Source organism: Pipistrellus hanaki, assembly GCF_964339955.1.
Source record: "Pipistrellus hanaki genome assembly, chromosome: 8".
Taxonomy (NCBI): Eukaryota; Metazoa; Chordata; class Mammalia; order Chiroptera; family Vespertilionidae; genus Pipistrellus; species Pipistrellus hanaki.
The window spans coordinates 36,272,688-36,292,032 of NC_140510.1; the positions used below are offsets into that span (position 1 = coordinate 36,272,688).

The 19,345-nt window shown below is 40.4% G+C and overlaps 2 protein-coding genes across 13 annotated transcripts in view; one reads left to right on the forward strand and one right to left on the reverse strand.

Annotated features, from left to right (window-relative positions):
- Positions 1-6,144, forward strand: part of TANC1 (tetratricopeptide repeat, ankyrin repeat and coiled-coil containing 1) — a 232,722-nt gene extending 226,578 nt beyond the window's left edge. For all 10 annotated transcript variants that reach the window (XM_084891445.1, XM_084891443.1, XM_084891450.1 and 7 more), the window contains 3 exons: positions 1,118-1,264; positions 2,150-2,250; positions 2,958-6,144. In XM_084891445.1, the coding sequence (XP_084747571.1) occupies positions 1,118-1,264; positions 2,150-2,250; positions 2,958-4,449 (1,740 nt within the window). In that variant the 3' untranslated portion in view covers positions 4,450-6,144. The remainder of the gene's footprint in view (positions 1-1,117; positions 1,265-2,149; positions 2,251-2,957) is intronic.
- A 1,351-nt stretch (positions 6,145-7,495) lies between these two features.
- WDSUB1 (WD repeat, sterile alpha motif and U-box domain containing 1) overlaps positions 7,496-19,345 on the reverse strand; it is a gene marked incomplete at its 3' end in the record, with an annotated part of 36,025 nt that continues 24,175 nt past the window's right edge. For all 3 annotated transcript variants that reach the window (XM_084891533.1, XM_084891535.1, XM_084891534.1), the window contains exon 11: positions 7,496-8,593. In XM_084891533.1, coding sequence (XP_084747659.1) covers positions 8,436-8,593 — 158 coding nt within the window. The remainder of the gene's footprint in view (positions 8,594-19,345) is intronic.

The window sequence follows — 19,345 nt, forward strand, 5'->3', positions numbered from 1 at the left end:
TAGTTGGATGCTTGGGCCATTTACATAGATCACCCTTCTTTCCTCGTCTGTGATTAGATAGAATTAAAAGATTCTAAAAACAAAGCCCTAGATTATGGCCATTTTAATCCTTTTTACCGGGAGACAACAGCACTTGCAACGCTTTTAGTTTTTCCCTTTCCAGAATAATAACAAATAAATAGGCATGTCGCGTGACCCAGCAGGGTTCCTGTCTAGGAATCAGTTTGAAATTGAGTTCAGAGCGCGTACCGTTGCGGCTTTGAAGTGGCTTTAATGTGAATTTTGGTCGGCAATTACGTTAGAACTGCCAAGCCATTTTCAGCAGGCCGCACACCTGCTGCGCGGGACCGGCTGAGCATCGGAGATGGCTTTCTGGAGCCTGGAAAATGCCGCCTGGTGCTGTTCTGATTTTTAAAGCCCTCTCAAAAGAAAAATTATTATTCTGCAGCAAGACTTGGCTTGCCTTAGGACCCACATTGTGTTTTCATTTGATTTCTGTTACGCTTAGCATTAAAATATCTCTGAGATATGATATATCAAATGAGAGACATGCACAAAATGGTTTTCAAAAATATATAACGGAAGATAATGTGCTGTGTTAAGGATAGCGATCAGCCAAAACCGGTTTGGCTCAGTGGATAGAGCGTCGGCCTGCGGACTGAAAGGTTCCAGGTTTGATTCGGGTCAAGGGCATGTACCTTGGTTGTGGGCACATCCCCAGTGGGGGGTGTGCAAGAGGCAGCTGATCGATGATTCTCATCGATGTTTCTAACTCTCTATACCTCTCTCTTTCTCTCTGTAAAAAATCAATAAAAAAATATAAAAAGGATAGCGATCAGCTTGGCAGCTTACAGACGCCTTCCTGTCAAACCAGCGTCCCTCTCAGCTGGTGAAGCACAGGGCCTGGCGGCCGGCGAAGCCACCGGTGTTCACGCTGATTAGCGTCTGACTCTGGCTGTGGCGCTTTCTCCTCAGGGCCCTTTCAGCGTGCCGGCATCGTTTTGGCAGCCGGCGAGAAGGCTGGGCGTGGGGGTGGGGAGAATGACCTCTTTAGGGTGTGGGAGCTTGTCTGTCCTGGAGCCTCTGGTACAGGATGACTGTGATGTTTGGATCCTAGAAGGGGAAGATGAAGGAGGCAGCCCAGAGGTACCAGTACGCCCTAAGGAAGTTCCCTCGAGAAGGACTCGGAGAGGACATGAGGCCCTTCAATGAACTAAGAGTTTCTCTCTATCTCAACTTGTCTCGCTGCCGAAGAAAAACAAACGTAAGCTGTGCCCCTCGTTCCAGTCCTTCAGCCGTAGCCTGTCGTTGCAGTGCGGGAGGCCAGCCCACCCACAGACCCCCCATCATGCCCCCCTCCCCCCCATCTGAGCCGCGTGCACATTGCTGCGAGCCGGGCATGTGGCACGCTGCTCCTCTTGGATGCCCGTCCTTGGGTCGCTCTCACTGCCCGTCTCTCAGGGCGCCGACCGCGTGCACCTGGGGGTAGTTCCTCTGCTTCAGTGCAAACCGCCCCTCCCTCTCATCCCTCCCGGCCGCATGGGGCCAGCACAGTCCGAGCGGCCCAGCCCCAGATTCACGTGGTAAAGTTCAACTCAGCTGTATTGCAACCTGCCTGGAGCTTACTGTGTTTGCTAAGAAGTTATGCCAGTAACTGCTTTAAGTTGTAACCAATAGCAACTAACTTGGTTAATTGGTAACCCATAGCTAGTAGATTTATTCTTAGTACTTCTCTCTTCTACTTCCTTTTTAACTTCGCCCTCCCACCACCGAATCTGTGGACCTGTCTGCTCCTGGGCCCGCTGTGCCGCCTTCCGTCCTGTTAGCATGGAGGATGTTCCCGGCCCCCTCTGGGCGGACCCTCCCGTGTGTGCTGGGGCCATCTGCTCCCGCCTCCTGGCGCACGGCTTTGCCAGCTCTCTCCCGAATCATCTCTTTCTGCTTCTCTCCTCCTCTTAAGGATATTAATATGTTTTAACTATCTCCCAACTTTAAAAACTAAACAGAAAAACACACGTGCCTCGCCCTTCATCTCTCTCCAGCGAAGTCCCAATTCTCTGCTGACCTTTAGAGCAAAACTCATTAAACAGTCGCCTGTAATCATGTCCCAATGCTGCTTTTGACTCATCTGTTTCCATGCCGACCCCAGGACTTCGGCATGGCGGAAGAATTTGCTTCCAAGGCGCTCGAACTGAAACCAAAGTCCTATGAAGCCTTTTATGCCAGGGCGAGAGCGAAGAGAAACAGCAGGTACTGTCTGGGGTTAGATGTGTGACTAGAGGAGCCGCCTTGTGCTTCTGGGGTCGGAGCTGCAGTTGACGTGGGGGCTTCTGGCTCATAGGCTGCCGTCCTGTGGGGCCTCTCATCCCTTTTCATCCTAAAAGGGCAGCTTCCAAGAGGCACAGGAGTGGGGAGTGCTGGCAATGGCTAAGCTTTTCTTTCCTTCTAACACCTGCATGACTATGCCTTCCCTCCACCCCAGCAGACATACACTGCAACATGAAGGTCCCAGGTGCGCTGTATAATCCAGTAAAACCGCCCCCTGGAGACCTGGAGTGGGGGTGGTGGAGAGGGGGCAGGAGGCACAGGACTTCAGAGTAAGAGGTGGTGTGGTAAGCGGGGAGAGGGCGGATAACTGTAAGGGGGTTCTGACAGCCACGGGCTTAGGCCTGCTCTCACTCCCAGCCCAGTGATCTTTGTAGAGGCAGCAGGGCCCGAGTCATGCGGATCTGGCCTGGAATTAGCGGTCCCGCTGAGCTGCGTGGCTCTAAACTGGTTACTACATGGGCCCTGCCTGCCAGTGAGGGTTCAAGCCTCGGCGCCTCGCTTCCCTCTCAGCCGCGCTGGGTGAGGAGCAGCTGCATTCAGAGCATGTTTTGGGGGTTCGGAGGGAGCAGCTGCATTCAGAGCCTGTGTGTTTGCCTGGCCTGTGACTGTGCCTTCTCCTTCACATGCAGGCAGTTCACGGCAGCCCTGGCGGACCTGCGGGAGGCCATGAAGCTCTGCCCCACCAACCAGGAAATCCGGCGGCTCCTGGCCCGCGTGGAGGAGGAGTGCAAGCAGGTCCAGAGGAGCCAGCAGCAGAAGCAGCAGTGCCCGCCGCCCGCCGCCCCCACGGACTCGGACAACGAAGAGGAGGCCCCGGCCCCGGGGCCCGAGGACCCCTTGCCCCTGGCGGAGGCCGAAGAGGAAACGTCTCCGCAGGACGGCCCGGTTTCCCTGGCTCCCAGGCCCCATCCCTCCGCCCCGTCTCCCTACATCCGGAACCTGCAAGAAGGGTTACAGGCCAAGATGAGGCCCGCCTCGCCTCAGAACCCACAGAACCAGCACCGGCCCGGGACCGCCCAGCCCCCGCGGGAGCCGGTGGCGCAGCCCGGGCTGGTGGTGCAGCCCACCAAGCAGGCGCAGATCGTGAAGACCAGCCAGCACCTGGGCGCCGGGCCGGCGGGCGCGAGGGGCGGGAGCATGAGGCTGCAGGGCTCCTCCCCGCATCCTCCCCCGAGCCCCATGCCCGGCCGGGGCTCCGTAGCCCCCCCAGGTGGCAGAAGCCTGCACCCGCACCCGCACCCGCACTTGGCGGAGGGCGCAGGCACGTTCTCCTCCGCAGGGCCGGGTCCGGGCCGGTTCGTGGAGCGGCTGGGCCCGGGCCATGGGGTCCAGATGCAGCACAGCGACAGCGGCGCCGCCTACCCGCTGCCCAGCAAGATCAAGAGCGCCGAGCGGCTGCTGGCTCACACCGCCGGGGCCCTGGATGGAGCCCCGCTTGGCCACGGCCACGGCGGGCAGGTGGGCGGCAGCGACCTGCGGCACCCCGCCTCCCTCAGCAGCTCCGGCTCCTCCGGGTCTCCCTCCAGCAGCATCAAGATGTCCAGCTCCACCAGTAGCCTGACGTCCAGCAGCAGCTTTTCCGACGGCTTCAAGGGCCAGGGGCCCGAGGCCCGAGGCAGAGACAAGGCTGCTCCCCAGGTGCAGAGCGGCACCGCCGAGCACAGACCCCGCAACACGCCGTTCATGGGCATCACGGATAAGACGGCCCGGTTCCAGCAGCAGCAGCAGCAGCAGAGCAATCCTCCCGGCCGCGCCTGGCACGCTGCTGCCGGGCCCGACGGGCTGCTGCTGCCACACACCCCTGCAGCCGGCCTGCAGGCCTCGAACCCGGAGAGGGCCTCCCTCAAACAGGCGGCAGCCGGGTACCACAGCCAAGCCAGGTCCTGCGCCGTGCCCGCCCTGGGCGGCAGCGTCCACAATGGGGCCCCCGGGAAGGAGCTAGAAGAAAGGAAGGGCCCGGGTCCAGCCCACTGCCCAGACAGCAGGGTGGCCAAGACTGTGTCCCATCTGTACCAGGAGAGCATCTCCAAGCAGCAGCCCCCGCACATCGGCAGCGAAGCCCACAGGAGTCTCCTCCCCTCCGCCAAGCCAAAGCGGTCCTTCATAGAGTCAAATGTGTGAGCCCGGAGAGAGACCCGCTGGGGGGGATGCGGAAAACTGTGTTGGCTCTTGGTGGTAATTAAAGTATTTTTTTAATGAGGGGAAAAAATTTACTTTTCAGCCATATTTTTTTTCTTTTTTTTTTTTCTTTTCCTTGGGAGCGGATCTGATTTATTTAAAATGTGGGATAAAATTACTGGGATAAGTACCCGAAGTCACCATCCATAAGAATGCTAACCAGAATTGAAAACTGCAATTAGTTATGCCTATTAAGTTAAACACTTAAGGCAGCCAAATAACTTGTGCTTTTTCTCTTATGAAATTGTTTGGTTTTTACCACCTTTCTCCTAGCCTTAGCTATGTGACTAAAATCATAGTATTTCCTAGAGAATATAAATGTCTAGTCCTCTGCTATATGGCAAAAATCATACTATTTCTTAGAGAATATAAATGTCTAAGTGATAGTTTTAACTCATGACTAAATTGCCAGATGATGTGTTCTAGGAAAGATGGAATTTTCTAGTTACAGTTCCATCTAGTCAAACCCCAGTTTATATATCTATATATAATATTAAGACCCCAGTGATTCTACCTGAATGTGTGTGACTATACATGTTATATACCTGATTTTCTTAAGCAAAATACAAGAACAGCCAAGTATTGTTCCCTTCACAGCTGTTCCCTGGAGAGGATCGAGCACTTATTTCTGTTATGGTTCTCATTAAACATATTTTTATAGCACCTTTTTTGAGCTACATTCCCATTTCAAGGTGTTTTGATATTTGGAAACAGTGTAAGCTATTTGGAATCCTGATTGGTGGTCAGGTTGGGTTTGGGTTAGAATACGAAGGATATAGCATTCTCGGTGACAGAAATTACTTTCCGTTGGTTCCCAAACCGCTTTTAACAGGGATAGCACTCCTGCAACAAGCTTTCAAGATCCTTTAAGGACAGTATTTAATTTGAATCCTTAAAGTCTGGTTCGTTGGTTGCTTTTGTTTTATTACACAATCATTACTTTATAGACACATGTTGTATATATTAAATAGCCAAGTGTATCCAGACTTGTATATACTATTTCAAGTAGCTAATCTTTAAAAAAAAAAAAAAAAAGTCATATATTTGCATGTTCTATGTAAACGTCATCCATGCTGGTTATTGCACTGAACACTATATTATTATGGCATGTTAACAGTGTACCAGTAACGGCACTTTATTTCATTTATATGAACACCTTTGAGGTGCTACTTAAGTTCAAACTGATGTATTATTCATTTGTAAAGATAAGGTACAGGAATGAACCTTGGATTAAAGGTATTTTTATATGAAAATGGTGTGCTATTGAAGGATGTTAAAATGCTAGTTTGAGAGAGGTGGGAGTGTGTTTTATACGTTGGGATGTGAAAATTATTTTCTAGAATTGGGGAGAAGGAAGTTCTATATTTACAGAATGTTTTAAAAATGAATCATCGTAATGAAGTTCCTGTGAGCATCCTTATGGTTTTGTACGAATAGGAATCTTCTGGTGTTATTCTTCAACATTTGTTCCTGTTGTATTTTGTTGTTGTTTTATAGGTTTTTCATGAGTTCTGCTATAACTTCTACGGCTTATTTATTGTTTTCTTTAATATTTGTGAGTCTTACTCTTTTGTTATGTAGTTTTGTTTCTGCACAACTACTGTACTTTTCCACATGGAATAAAGACTATTAATAGAATTTGTTTTTGCATTACTTTAAAGCAACCATGGGTAAGTAAAAAATGTCCTGGTGACAACTATTGCCTTGCTTTACTCCAGGTGATCTTGTTACCCTAGAGCCGTGGTTGGCAAACTGCAGCTCGCAAGCCACATGCGGCTCTTTGGGCCCTTGAGTGTGGCTCTTCCACAAAATACCACGGCCTGGGTGAGTCTATTTTGAAGAAGTGGCGTTAGATGTTTAAGTTTAAAAAATTTGGCTCTCAAAAGAAATTTCAATCGTGGTACTGTTGATATTTGACACTGTTGACTAATGAGTTTGCTGACTACTGCCCTAGAGAAGTAGTGAAAAGCCTATTTTCATAGTAATACTACTAAATGCCTATTTAATTTCATTTTGTCATAATTTTAAAATAAAGGTGTGACAGCTTCTAGAAAGCCCAAAGTATTCAAGGGTCAAAATTAGTCTTTTTGCCTAAAACAGGAAAGAAAGCATGAAGAGCATTCTGTAATTTTCTTACCTGTTTTTGGTGTGTTTTTACTGCCAATGGGATATCTTTAGTACTGTAACTCTCAACGTTTTGGCAACAGTGAACACGATTAATATAAGTTTGTTCTTCAGCACATTTGTATTTTTCGGTTATAAGTGTGTATTTGTCTATACACACATATTTCCGTTTCAAACTAATATGAATGAGAGTGAACATTAAACTGTGTGGTTCTGTAACAAAATCCTGACGTAAGCCTAGGTATTCCCTGATACTACTGCAGGTTATTGTCTGGTTACAGCTATTACTATTACGAATAAAGCTAAATATAGTATTTTAAGTCCATCTTTCAAGGTATATATATATATTTAAGCTAAAGGTTAAAAACCGGGTGCGAAAGAAGAGTCAACAGATAATTCTTGATGACTTGTGTGGAGCTCCAGTGTGACTGTTAGAATTTATTACATGACATTATGATTTTGATATATTCTTAGGAAAGCTAAGATATTTGCTTCAGTGACGCCGGAAGAGGTAAAGTCTCCTTGGGAAGCTCCAGGTCAGTCCTGAGGCCTGGGCAGCGGGCAGGTGAGTGTGAGTGCTGCTCCGTGTGGTCCTGAGCGAAGGGCGGGGCCTGCCTGGAGAGCGCAGCAGAGGGTCCATGTGGTGTCCTTGCCTGTGTGGTTGTTTGTATGTTTGGTTTGTTTAGTTGTATGTTTGGTTTGTTTAGTTGTATGTATGTTTGTGGGGAGGGGGAGTTGTTTGGCTTTGGTTTATGTGTAAGTACTTCATTTGGTAAATTATTGGCATCCTATTTTTTTTTAGCCAGTTTGTGTAACAAGAAACTATACTGGTGAAATGTAGAAAAGACAGTCATCTCTAACATTTAAAAAAATAACCAAACTTTTATTGTTTTTCTATAAATGACTTTGATGATTTTTATAATTTTATGTAAAAATCAGGAAAATTACAAATATCAAAACAAAAGATATCTGGTCCAATGGTAGGCTCTCTCAATTAAAGAAAGTGGTTAAAATTATGTTAGCATCCTCTCTCTTTTAGAACATGTTCCTTTTTTTACCCTCATAAGGATGCCCTTTTTATCCTCATAAATAAGAATATGAGAAGCATGTGTAATATGAAAAAAGCCATAAACACTTCTAGCTATGACACACACAAGAACTCAGCAATACAGCATTAGGATGACAGAAATGGTACAAAGCAGCAATTATAGAGAAAAGGCATTTGGAGCTTTTCTGTGGTAGCTAGACTCCCCCCCCTCCTCTCCCCCCCCCCCTTTTTTTAATGCTTTTATTGATTTCAGAGAAAGGAAGTGAGAGGCTAGAGAGAGAGAGAAATATGATAATCATTGATCAACTGCCCCTTATTGGGGACCAAGCCCACAACCCAGGCATGCGCCGTAATCACAGAATCAAACTGTGACCTCCAGGTGTATGGGCTCCCAGATTGGAGAGGGTGCAGGTCGGACTGAGGGGCCTCCCCCCACACGAATTTCATGCGCCGGGCCTCTAGCATCTAATAATAAAATTGAACATTGCAATTTAAAATCAAAGTAAAACTTTATTTGTTAGAGGTTCAGATTTTTTTCACTGTATAAAAAAGCTTTTATAGTAAAAACAGAAAAGAGGTTAGATGTGTTATTTAGCCCATATATTTTAAAGAATTAAAATAGATATAGTTTTTGTAGGTAACTAAGTTTAAGAAGTTTACCTTTCTCCTGTTTTGCTTTTAATAATGTCCAATTAGTATTTACCTTTAAATCATTCAAATGAGATCACTGATACAATGTAAATAATACAATATAATTTTACTTTTGATGTGTCTCTAGCCATCGATTGATGGCCATTTTCAGAGTCCTATTTGGTGTAAGTACTGCTGAAGGAAGAACAAGATTTGTCATGGGACTTGTACGTCTCTTTTTGCTGATCCAGTTTTCCATTGCTTCCTTTTCATATGAGTAGCCATCTAAAACAAAACACATACACAAATTATTTGCAATGTAGAAAAAGGAAGTTAGAATCACTAAAATGAGTTGGATATAAAAAACTCCATTGCCAATGTCTTTGAGATATATCACTATTGCCAAATATTTCTGCCACAGTACACTAATTCCTACCATTTAAGATGCATTAAGATTGCACAAATTACTTTGAACAGTGTCAGTATTTTACTGATTCATTTTGAACACTATAACTGAAAAACAACCCTGTTAAAATTCAGATGTAGCGGAAAGGAAGAAAAGAGGTTAGTGGTACTGAAGATACATAAGAGATACTGAGAGATTCTAGAACTAGTCCCACTAAGAACTTGACAGTAAAGGTATGTATGATAAAAAAAAAAAATTTTTTTTCAGATCCACTGGTTAAAATTTATAATGCCATGTTCTTGCAAATTTCTTTGCCTTGACACATTAAAAAGATTGGAGTTTTTGCTTCACTACACCTTTCCCTTAAACTGAAAATGTTAGTCCCTTAATTATATGTACAAAGTTACCTATTTGCTTTAATCTACAATGCATTCAACTGTTTGAAACAGACAATGCCTACATGTTACTAACAGAAGAGATCCAGTAGAGTTGTATAATTGAAAACTGTTTGAAAATCACTTGAAAAAAACTTCTGATTATGTTACCAATTAGACATATAATTTGGTCCATTTCTTTCCCTTTTAATCCTCTCAATATTTAGAGATTTTGTTTTCATGATTTATTTTAACACTATACATTCAAGTGGTTTCTAAGCAAAAACTGTAAAACAAGGTATATTCATAGGAGTCCTTTCAATGTCCCTTCTCTTATATGTAACCATATATATTATTATTTTATTTTATTGATTATTGTATTACATATGTGTCCTTATCTCCTCATTGCCTCCCAACACTCCCACTCATACCCACCCCCCCTTATTGTCTGTGTCCATTGGTTATGTTTATATGCATGCATACAAGTCCTTTGGTTGATCTCTCTCCCTTACCCCCACCCTACCCTGCCTTCCCTCTGAGGTTTGACAGTCTGTCTCTGAATCTGTTTTTGTTCATCAATTTATGTTTTTATATTCCATAAATGAGTGAGATCATGTGATATTTATCTTTCTCTAACTGGCTTATTTCACTTAACACTCTCCAATTCCATCCATGCTGTTAAATATGGTAAGAATTCCTTCTTTTTTACCACAGCATAGTATTCCATTGTATAGATGTATTTTAATCGTTTTTTAATCCATTAATCTGCTGATGGGCACTTAGACAGTTTCCAAATCTTAGCTATGGTAAATTTTACCACTATGAACATAGGGGTGCATATATCCTTTCTGATTGGTGTTTCTAGTTTCTTGGGATATATTTCTAGAAGTGAGATCACTGGGTCAAATGGAAGTTCCATTTTTAGGTTTGTTTTTTGGTGTTTTTTTTTTGTTTGTTTTTTTTCAGGCACTTAAATTCCTTTATTTTCTTCCATCCATTTTTAGTTTTTTTGAGGAAACTCCATACTGTTCTCCATAGTGGTTGCACCAGTCTGCATTTCCATAAGCAGTGCAAGAGGGTTCTTTTTTCTCAGCATCAACACTTGTCATTTGCTGATTTTTTGATGATAGTCATTCTAACAGGTGTGAGATGGTACCTCATTGACATTTTGATTTGCATCTCTCAGATGATTAGTGACTTTGAGCATGTTTTCATATGTCTCTTAGCCTTCCTTATGTCCTCTTTCGAAAAGTGTCTATTTAGGTCCATTGCCCATTGTTTGATTGGGTTTTTTATCTTCCTTTTGTCAAGTTGTATGAGTTCCCTATAAATGTTGGAGATTAAACCCTTATCGGAGATAACATTGGCAAATATGTTCTTCCATGCACTGAGCCTTCTTGTTTTGTTGGTTTCTTTTGCTGTGCAAAAGCTTTTTATTTTAATGTCCCATTTGTTTATTTTCTCTTTAGTTTCCATTGCTCTAGGAACTGTATCAGTAAAGAAACTGCTTTGGCATATGTCTGAGATTTTGCTGCCTGTGGATTCCTCTAGTATTTTCATGGTTTCCCATTTTATGTTTATTTTTGTGTATGCTATAAGTTGGTGGTCTAGTTTCATTTTTTTTGCATGTATCTGGCCAATTTTCCCGTTTACTGAAGAGACTGCCTTGACTCCATTGTATGTTCTTGCCTCCTTTGTCAAATATTAATTGAGCATAATGGTTTGGGTTGATTTCTGAGTTCTCTATTCTATTCCATTGATCTCTATGTCTGTTCTTGTGTCAGTACCAGGCAGTTTTGAGAACCGTGATTTTTAAATACAGTTTGATATCTGGTATTAAGATCCCTCCTGCTTTGTTTTTCTTTCTCAGGATTGCTGCAGTTATTCGGGGTCTTTATTCCAGATGAATTTTTGGAGAGTTTGTTCTAGGTCTTTGAAATATGCCATTGGATGGGGAGTGCATTAAATCTATAAATTGCTTTGGGTAGTATGGGCATTTTAATGTTGATTCCACCAATCCATGAACACAGTATGTTCTTCTATCTTTTTACTTCTTCCTCTCTCTCTTATCAGTGTCCTGTAGTTTTCTGAGTACAGTTCTTTTACCTCAAATTTATTCCTAGGTATAAATTTTTTTGGTGCAATGGTAAATGGGATTGTTTTTTTAGTCTCTCTCTAAGTTCACTTTTGGTGTATAGAAATGCCATAGATTTCTTGGCTTTAACCTGTTAACCGAGCGGGACCTATAAATACGTCAAACATTAACACTATCGGGAACGGGTAGGACATATGAATACGTCCTTGAAATATATGTTGCGCCCTGAGAGGGCCGGTATATATTTTTTGTAATCTTTTTTTTTTTTTAATATATTTTATTGATTTTCTTAGAGGAAGGGAGAGAGCTAGAAACATCGATGAGAGAGAAACATCGACCAGCTGCCTCCTGCACACCCCCCACCAGGGATGTGCCCGCAACCAATGTACATGCCCTTGGCTGGAATCGAACCTGGGACCTTTCAGTCTGCAGACCGACGCTCTACCACCGAGCCAAACTGGCTTCGGCTGTAATCTTTATAATTGTTTGTAAAATTTATAATTTTTTAATTCGATGTTTCCATTTTTTTGTTGGTATTCTTTTCTATTTGTTTGTAATTTTGTATTTTACTTTGTGCTTTATATATAAATAAATGAAAAAATATATTTCATTAAGTATAAATAAAGAATAATAATATAAAATTACGTCCGCTGGGTGTGACATACTGACACGTCCTAGTGAAAGAATATGCGCCCGTAGTACGTTGCGTAATTAAAAAGGGAACTCCCCGGTTAACAGGTTAATATAGTATCCTGCTACATTGCCAAATTCATTTATTAAATTTAATAATTTTTTATGGAATCTTTATGGTTTTCTATGTACAGTATCATGTCATCTGCAAATAAGGATACTTTTACTTTTCCAATTTGGATGACTTTTATTTCTTCTTGTCTAATTGCAATGGCTAGTAGTACTTCTTGTTCCTGTTCTTAGGGGAAATGGTTTTAGTGTTTGCCCATTGAGTACGATGTTGGCTGTGTGTTTGTCATATAAGACTTTTATTATGTTTATTTTATGGTCCTTCTATTCCCACCTAGCTGAGAGTTTTTATCAAGAAACGGTGTTGGCTTTTGTCAAGTGCTTTTTCTGCATCAATTGTTATGACTATGTGATTTTTATCTCTCCATTTGTTTATGTGATGTATCACATTTATTTATTTGCTGATATGATACCATCCTTGCATCTCCAGGATAAATCCTTCTTGGTCACGGTGTATGATCTTTCTAATGTAATGCTGAATCCCATTTGCTAGGATTTTGTTGAGGATTTTGGCATCTAAGTTCATGAGGGATATTGGCCTGTAATTCTCTTTCATTGAGTTGTCTTTATCTGGTTTTGGTATTAGGGTGATGCTGGCTTCATAGAAGGAGCTTGGAAGTGTTCCTTCCTGTTGAATTTTCTGGAATAGTCTGAGGAAGATATGTTTTAGTTCTTTCTTAGATGTATGGTAAAACTCCCCTGTGAAGCCATCTGGCCCCGGGGTTTTGTTTGCTGGAAGCTTTTTGATGACTGCTTCAATTTCTTCCATTGTTATCGGCCTAAAGTGTTTCTTCCTGATTGTTTTTTCAAGGTTGCATTTTTCTTAATAAGTCCATTTCCTCCAGGTTATCTAGTTTGTTGGAATTGAGTTGTATGTATATTAGTTTTTGTTTAGTTTTTTAAAAAAATATAAGAAGTATACTAGGTGTATACTAGGTGTACCAGTTAATAATGATTTTGTAATCAAAGAAAACAAGATAATTTCAAGAGAAACATCAAAAGTGCTTTATTCAAAGTAATGTCCATCACTAGCTACATATTTCCCCCATCTTTCAGGTAATTTGTGGATATTGTCCCAATAGAACTTTTGTTTTGAAGTAAACCATTCAGATACCCAATTTTCACTTCTTCGTACGTTTTGAAGTGCTGCTCAGAAAGTGCATGTGCCATGGATCAGAACAAGTGGTAATCTGAAGGAGCAAGGCCTGATGAATACAGCTGGTGGGTTAATACTTCCCAAGCAAGATCTTTTATTGTGTTTTTAACTGGTTTTTGAAGTGCATGATGGTGCATTATCATGAAGCAAAATTACTTTGCCGTGTGTTTTGGCCCATTCTGGTCATTTTACGAGAAAAGTGTGGTTCAAATTGATTATTTGTTGTAGGTAGCGATCAGTGTTAACAGTTTCACCTGGTTTTAGAAGCTCATAATACACACCTTCCTAATCCCACCAAATACAGAGCATTGTCTTCTTTCCAAAGTGATTTGGCCTTGCGGTCAATGTTGATGGTTGTCCTGAATCAACCCTTGGTCTTGCGCATTTGGGATTCTCAAAATAAATCCACTTTTCATAGCCAGTCACAATTCAATGCAAAAAATACTTCCTTTCATGCCATTGAAGCAACATTTCACTGATGACTTTTCGGTTTTCCATTTGTCTTTCGTTCAGTTGAGTTGGCACCCATCTTCCTTTAAAATCTTCCCCATTCCTTGTAAACGATCTGTAATTCAATCTTTCTGCAAGGTGTTTTTGAGGTTGACATGTCTTCATCCAATAATGCTTGTAATTGTTGATCTTCAAGCTTTTTTGGTTAACCTGGTTGGCACTTCTATTATACAGAAAGGGTGAATAGCAATATTAAAATATTTCTTCTAATTACTTTCCTTTCACTGTGCACAAATCCATGCACTGGGACACTAGTGTTAAAGAGGCAGGAGTTATATTTTACTCACTCTCATTCCTGAACTGAAGGAAAAGCTTTTCACCATTGATTATGATATTAGTTGTGGGCTTATCTTACATAATCTTTTTTAAAAAAATACATTTTTATTGATTTTAGAGATGGAGAAGGGGAGAGAAATGGAACCATCAATGATGAGAATCACTGACTGGCTGCCTCCTTCATATTGAGGATCAAGCCTGCAACCTGGGCATGTGCCCTTACCAGAAATAGAATCATGCCCTCCTGGTTGATAGGTCAAGACTCAGCCATTGAGCAACCATGGCTGGGCCTACATGGTCTTTATTATGTTGAGGTATATTCCCTCTCCTACCAACTTTGTTGAGAATTTCAATCATAAATGGATGTTACATTTTGGCAAATGCTTTTTCTATATTGAGCTAATTACACAATATTTATCCTTAATTTTGTTAATGTGGTATATATCACATTGATTTATGAGTGTTAAAATATCCTGACGTCCCTGGAACAAATTTCACTTGATCATGGTGTATGATCCTTTTAATGCACTGAGTTTGGTTTGCTAGTATTTTGAGAATTTTTCCACCTATGTTCATCAGAAATATTGGCGTATTTTTTTTTTCTTGTAGTGTCTTTGTTTGGGTCATGCTGGTGATATAAAATGAATTTGGATAAGTTTCTTCCCTCTTCTGTTTTATGAAAGTTTGAGAAGGATTAGTATTCTTTAAATTATTTTTTAATACATCTGGAATATTAACATTCCATCTAATTTTTCACTTACTTTTCACTTATTTCTTCAGATTTTGAGTTCAGGTTATCAAGGAATTTACCTGCATTTTCTTCTAGACATTGTACAGTTTCATTTTTATGTTTATATATCTGATACATTTGGAATTTTAGGTGTACAATATAGGGAAGTAAAGCTATTTTTATCCTTTTCCATATAACTATTCAGTGGTAAGAATACCACTTATTTAAGTTATTTTTCCCACTCATTTAAAATGCCATTTTTATCATTCACTGAATTTCCAAATGCACTTGGATCACTTTCTGGATTCTTAAAAATTATTTTCCATTGGTCTGTCTATTCATATGCCAGTTGCACAGTGTGTTATTTATAGTGGTTTTATAACTTGTCCTCACATCCGGGAGTGCCAGTGACCTCTTGTTGTGTGTTCTTTCCATTGGAACCTCATAATCACCTTCTGAATCTCCAGGGAGAAACCAAATAGTCTTCTTGACTATCACCATGTTATGTTTTACAGTTTTGTCGTGCTGGTAAATTCTGCAATATTTATGTCGAGTTTTGTTATATCTTTGTGTTTACAAACATGAAAGTTATTTATTCCTCTTTCTCTTAACTTGTTAAATGCTGATTAGCCCCATTAACCTACTGTCTCAGCTCCAAACCCATTTGTTTTGCCAGCTGGCTCCTTGATAGATCCTAGACAGGACTCGAAGACAGACACAGGGTGAAGGCTCCTCTCAGAACTGTGCCTAGCCATGACCCTTCACCAGGCAGGAGTAGCCAGTTACACTCTTCAGATTTATTTGCTTGCTTCATTGTTGGCACTGCCCAAATTTGTCTTATCCTTCCTCCTTCAGAGAAGCTGGTGTCAGCTGGGTAGTTCCCCCCTTTGGAGAGGCCCTGATAACCTCAACTTCTTCTTTGTTCCCTGAGTCCTAGAGATGGTAGATGCTTTCTGCAGATACTGTTACTGCCTTTTGCTTCTGTTTAAGATATAATTCAGACTTGTGCAACCATCACCACTATCCAGTTTCAGAATATTTTCATCACTCATAAAGAAACCTTGCAGCCATTAACAGTCCTTCTCCCTTACCTTGGCAACTACTATTTTATCTTTGTAGCTGTAAACAGAATCACACAATGTGGTCTTTGACATCTTTCACTTAGCACAATGTTTCTAAGGTTCATCCATGTAACATCTATATGTATTTTTTCCTTTTTTTATAGCTGATTAATATGCCACATTTTATTTATTCATCCAATAATGGGACATATGAGTTATTTCCACTATTTGGCTATTACCAATAAGACTACTATGAACTTTCATGTACAACCTTTTTATGGCAACATATATTTCTCTTGGATACATAGCTAGGAATACAATTGGTGGATCACATGGTAAAGTGTGTTTGAGGAACTGTGAACAGTTTGCAACAGCAGCTTCACCATTTTAAAACTTCTCACCAGCATTATTTCTTCATATCCTTAATATATTTTCCTTTTTTTAATTCTAGTCATCCTAGTGGATATGAAGTGGGATCTCACTGTGGTTTTGATTTTCATTTCTCTAATGATATTGTCTTTTCTAGTGCTTATTGGCCATTTATATACCTCCTGTGGAGAAAGGTCTTCTAATCTTTTGCCTATTTTTAATTGGGTTATTTGTCTTACTGTTGAGTTGTTATAAGACCAATTTAATAAGGCAAATTAACAGCAGATTCTTGAATAATGTCATTCTGTTTAAAATACTTTAGTTTTAATGTTGATGAGATGGTATAGAAACTTAATTCTTATTTATGTTTATATCAATTAGCCTATGGTAAAATTGGATTTATTTTGCTTAAAGACAGACTATATTAGCACAGTGAGGACTTACATTTTTTTTTAAGACATGTTTTTAATGATTTCAGGGAGAGAGAGATAGAAACATCAGTGATGAAAGAGAATCATTGGACATATGCCCTGACCATGAATCAAACTGTGACCTCCTGGTTCATAGGTCAATGCTCAATCATTGTACCACACCCCGGTTGGGCTTATTTTTATAAAAAGCTAAGAAATACTTATAATGTGTGCTAAATGAGCTAATTCTCTTGCCACTAGGCTAGATAAGTCTGATAACAGCATGTTTTTAACCTTCCAGATGAAAAGGGCACAGACTTATTAATCTTAGTTATATTCTATCATGATGACATAATACTGTTTGTGTTGTTTCTGATGGTGGTGCTTGTTGCTTAAATATAGTTTTGAATGTCAAAATTTGAGATATTACTTGGATCTATTTTGGATGGAGAGGAATGATCAAGTCTATCACTGTGCTTTCTCCTGATGCCAGCTGCAATTTTTGAGTCTGGGACTGCACAGCTAGTAATGGTTGTCTTCAGAATTATATAGTTTATCCTCCTGTATCTTTGGGGCATGTCCTAATTCTACTTTTTCAGACAAGTATGTAACCCCTCTTTAGTTGTCTCATTTTTGCCTACCCTCATTTCTAACCTTTCTGAATCTCTTAGTTTGGGTTTAAGTTTGTTAGCAGAAATACCAGTAGGTTTGTTAATAGTGCTATCATTCTTTTTTTATATTTCACCACAGTAAGGAGCTGATTTTATCTATATTTACACTAGTATCTTTTAAGAAGAAGACACCAAGAATGTTATTATATACTGGTTTCTTACTATAATATTCAAATTGGCTAGTAATCTTTTTCTCTCCCTCAGCAACGAAATTTCACATAGGCTTTTATTTAGTTAGCTTATTAGTTTTTCATAGATATATTATATCTACAGTGTGAGAGCATATTATCGTCATATAGTATTTTGTTGCCTTTAAGTGAATAATTTTTCCTTGACTGCTTGTGAGTTGTCCGGTAGCAATGAATAAAATGTCAATTCCTTCTTCATTCTAGGAAGGTACAGGTTATGTACTACTGGAAAGGCAGTTACCTAAGCCATAGTTTACCCTAACATTTAATATCAACTTCCCATTGTATCAGAAAATAGCGATACCCTGAAATAATCAACAGTTTTTACTGGTGGATCTACATTCTAGTTTTATATATTGTAATGTTTGAAACAGTTCTACCAAAGTACATCTCAGAGTAGCAAGAAGGGTTATCAGAGATACAAAGAGCTTTTCATCTATAAATGAAAAAGCAATGAGACATTATAACTAAAAATAAATAATTGGTACTCCTGGTTTCTTTTAAAAATCATACCTGAAATTTATTGCAACTAGAGTTAGTTTATTTGAAATCAAATGTGTCACCAGGGGGAAAATTGGCAATTTTGAAAAGAAATATATAGTGTACATTACATTCAGTATTAACTAGGTTTGTTTATTTTCACTACCTTTTAAAGTTTTCCTCCAAATAGCAGCATCTGATTCTTACTATAAACCAACATCTTTAACTAGCACAAGATCTAGTAAGCTCCATTCACAAAATTTTATTTTAAAAATCAGTTTAATATTCTCTGATGAATGGGTTCTGGTAAAATACCTGTTATTTATAAGATACTTTAATTCTAGATTCCATTTCTGGATATATCGATACTTAGAAATGGTAACTAAAGAAGCATCTTTTTTACATGGATTTGAAGCTTCCAGGTTCAAAGTGTTCACGCTAGTGAAAGGTTCAAGTGGAAAATTAGCTCACTGTCTGGGCTCTGAATACTATCTCTGTTCAAGGAGAAAAGCTTGTCAGCCCACCTGTGGTCCTGGGAAATGTACAAAGCAAGCCCTACACTTTCTTCCCATGCTGGAATTCCTCTTAAGTCAAAGGAGCACAGCCAGACAAACGTCAGAAAATGAAAATAACCTGTGAGTATTTCTAAACGAATGAAAGAAACCGTATACTCTGAAGAAAAATATTTAATACTCATGCAGCCACTGTTTTTCTAAGTTAGACTGCCCCAGACCACTGTTGCCTACATTTAATCTGCAAACAACTTTATGAAGGAATTGAATAACTTCCCAAGGTCACACAAATCGGGAAGGACAGAGCTGGGGTATAAACTCTAGCAGTCTATGCCCTTAGTCTACATGCCAAGCCAGATTTCCTGAAATAATAAATGCAGTCAATAAGAATGTTAAATAGCATTAAGACAATCAGAATAGATGGCCGGTTGGTAGGTCTGAGAACTTTATACCTATAAAGTCTAAATAAATAAGATATAGAGAATAAGAGTGGCTGACAGTTTTCCTGAACTGATAAAAAGGCATGAAATTGCATTGAAAAAGCACGGTGTGCCCTGAACAAGAGAAAAATACAGGGTATGTACTACAGGAAAGGCAATTACTCTTAGCTATAATTTACCCTAACGTTTAATATCAATACATATCCAAGAAAAACTAAACTGGTATTGTACTTGCACTGCAAAACCAAGCAAGAGAAAAATCAAAGTGGTTAAACAGGTTTTTAATAGTGTGAACACTGATTTTCCTATTCCTCAGTTCACCCCCAAATTAATAAAAATGTCAAGATTTTCTTAATGACTTAAAATGTATCTGAAGTCTAAATGGGCAAAGCCAATTTTTAAGAGAGATGAGCAAATTTATCCAACAGCAATATTTAAATTTAAGTAAGTGTGCAAATACATACTATGAGTTTTTCTTATAGAATTACTTGGAGAACGATGCCTATCAACAGAGTAAGAGTTAATTTGTAGCACATTCATACCATAAAAAAACTGCCTTGTAGTTGAGAATTAAGTAGTTCTGACCATATACTGATAAGA